Here is a 2703-nt window from a genome sequence, read left to right as displayed (position 1 = left end):
CAACCACTGCGCCACCAGGGAAGCCCCTGTGTGTCAGATTATTAACTAATGAGATTATGAGTTTATCATGATTATCAAGACATGTAAAATTTTTACTTCACATTCATCTTACCCTTTAGATTCCTCTTTTGGAATGCATAGTATTTATAATAAACTGGCATAGAATTAATAATTAATATTCTTTTATTGATAGGGTTGTATGAAATAAACTGTTTGGAATTCACATCTCTAGGGTTGGCAGAAGGAATAGGAAGAGAGGCTACAAGAGGCATTGGGGATGTTGACTTAAGTGGACTTAACTAGGTGGATGGTGGGACAAGATCAAGAAAGAATCAAAAGTGACTCGTAGGTTCACCCTGGAATGATGCTCAAGTGGGGGGGGGGGGCATGGTATACCTTGAGGATATCTAGAGGGTGTCCAGAGGATGAGATGGTTTTGGAGTGATGAGAATGAGGTAGACCATGGGTGGGCATCAGTGCATGGTGGTCTCTTAAGATGACCCATTGTGTTTTCAAACAGAAGAATCTCTGACTGCTTGATCCAGCCACCTAGAGCCCAGGCTGGATTTAGTTTTCACCCTCTAAGTAGAAGTTAGTGTTTTCGGTTTTGCCCCTCTCCTTGGTGAGAGTGGCGGGCTGCCCACCATGGAGGAGGTAGCTATGAACCAGCCTGGGCAGGAGACTGACTGAAAGACGAAAGTGGAGACCTCCTCGATGCAGAAAAAGAGAAAGGGCTCCTGCCCTTTGAAGTTCCCACGTAGGTTCACGATATTTTCCTCCTGGGGGTAGGAAAGAGGCTTGTTAGAAAGGATTGCTGGGAGGCGGAAGCTAAACTAACTCAGCCCTGGGAGAGTCTCATTTCCCCAAAGGGAGGGACAGAGGCCAGGGACACAGGCTGATGAAAGGGGAACACCAGCTTTGAAAATAGGCAACCCAGGGCTTCCCTGGTGGCGCAGCGGTTGCCGATGCAGGGGACACGGGTTCGTGCCCCGGTCCGGGAAGATCCCACATGCCGCGGAGCGGCTGCACCCGTGAGCCATGGCCACTGAGCCTGCGCGTCCGGAGCCTGTGCTCCGCAACGGAAGAGGCCACAACAGTGAGAGGCCCGAGTACCGCAAAAAAAAAAAAAAAAAAAAAAAGAGAAATAGGCAATCCACTGGTTGCCAGTAGCTTGGCCTCACCCCAGGATCCCATCACACAAGGTGTTTCTGATTCCTTAAGGCAGCATGTCTTCCTGAGAACGGGCGGGGCGGGGCGGAATTGTAAGTCTCTTTCATGGATGCACCCATCTGATGGTTCAGGCCAGTCTCACGAGATTCCCAGCCTCCAAGTGGGTTTATACATTACAGCTTCCGTCATAAGCAGAGGATTCACTTCAAAACTACAAATCTTACTTTCAGTACGGGGACCATAGGTATGTCATCTGCAAGACCTGATTAACAATCTCCCCTCTTGTCTCCACTGCCTTTGCTTAAGAGGAAGCATCCCAGCACCTAAGAGAATTTCTGGGAGGCAGTTAAAGAAGACTGAGAATGGAGAAGCCACCATTCTTTGGCCTTTCTGAAGCACTTTCATGGGTGTTTTCTCTGGCTGGCGGAGGATGCTCTGACATTAAAATGAGTGTTACAGCCATTCCAAAGGTCGCTTGTATTGATTTGGGAATCAGCCAGGTCAGCTGTCCTTCTTTACACTGAATACCCAGGATTGCAAACCTGTTACTTTTATTCAGTAACATGTTAAATGACATTGAAAGTTCATCTCATTGCGCTTCTCTCATTAGCTGTACAGCCGCTCACCTTAAGCTGCAAAGTAGGCTGGCCCTGGATTTCTGTACAGCAGAGACAGAGATTTTGCTCCTTGATTCCCAGGTAATATGGAGTACCTTTTCCATTACAGTAAAAGTCCGTGTCTGTACGTGCTGTTAAGGAAAGGAAACCCATTTCCTTTTTCTTCCTTAATATCAGAACTCCAGCTGTCACCAGGGTACATGACTTCCCCAAAATAAAAATAAATTTCCCACCACACTTACAGCTAACTTTGACCATATGCTTAAGGTGTAGCCCATGAGACAGGAGTGGAAGTGTTGTGTGAGATTTCTAAGAATGTTCTTTAAAAGTAGTTGACTCGGCTGGGAGGAGCTTTATTTCTTATACCCTGTGTCTTCATAATTAGATGATGGTGGAGGTGACCTTGAACTTGGTAAAGCAGAGCACTAGACTCCTTGGATTCTGGTGGCATGAGGAAGCCACCGTACTGGCCTTAACCTGCCTTCTCAGACTTCTTTTCCATGAGAAAGAAAGAAACTTCTACCTTATTTAAGTCCCAGTTTGGTGGATGTTCTGTCCCTATCAGTTGAATTTAATTCCCAACTAATTTAGTAGGTGATTCCCAAGAGCCTGGGTGTCCTGCATCTATCCTTCTGGGCAAGGGGCAGGGAATTTATCCATTCAACATTCTTTATTGAGTGTTCATTCAAGACAAGACCCTGGAGATCTAGGTGAGAACAGGAGAGACATCGTCATTATTGCCACGGAAAATGAGACGAAACCATGTAAGCAGAGAAATGACCAGAACCACAGTAAACGCAACACCTGCTTTGGGGAAAGGGGCCAAGGCCTGGGACAGTAGAAGACAGACCAAACTGAGAAATAGGAACCAAGAAAGACCTCTGCTGAGGTGAAGTTCAAACCAAGACCTTAAAGC

The 2703-nt window shown here is 46.5% G+C and overlaps 1 protein-coding gene across 1 annotated transcript; it reads right to left on the bottom strand.

Moving 5' to 3' along the window:
• Nucleotides 1-293: 293 nt before the first annotated feature.
• LOC132531910 (interleukin-36 beta-like) lies at nucleotides 294-1940 on the bottom strand. The gene is given in 3 exon segments (XM_060170013.1): nucleotides 294-647; nucleotides 650-779; nucleotides 1797-1940. Coding segments are annotated over 3 exon segments (354 nt in total). The 3' UTR covers nucleotides 294-567.
• Between the last annotated feature and the right edge of the window lie 763 nt (nucleotides 1941-2703).

Source organism: Lagenorhynchus albirostris, chromosome 13 (assembly GCF_949774975.1).
Source record: "Lagenorhynchus albirostris chromosome 13, mLagAlb1.1, whole genome shotgun sequence".
Classification (NCBI taxonomy): domain Eukaryota; kingdom Metazoa; phylum Chordata; class Mammalia; order Artiodactyla; family Delphinidae; genus Lagenorhynchus; species Lagenorhynchus albirostris.
Note: the sequence above shows the minus strand (reverse complement) of the source record. Positions and strands in the feature narration are given on the sequence as shown.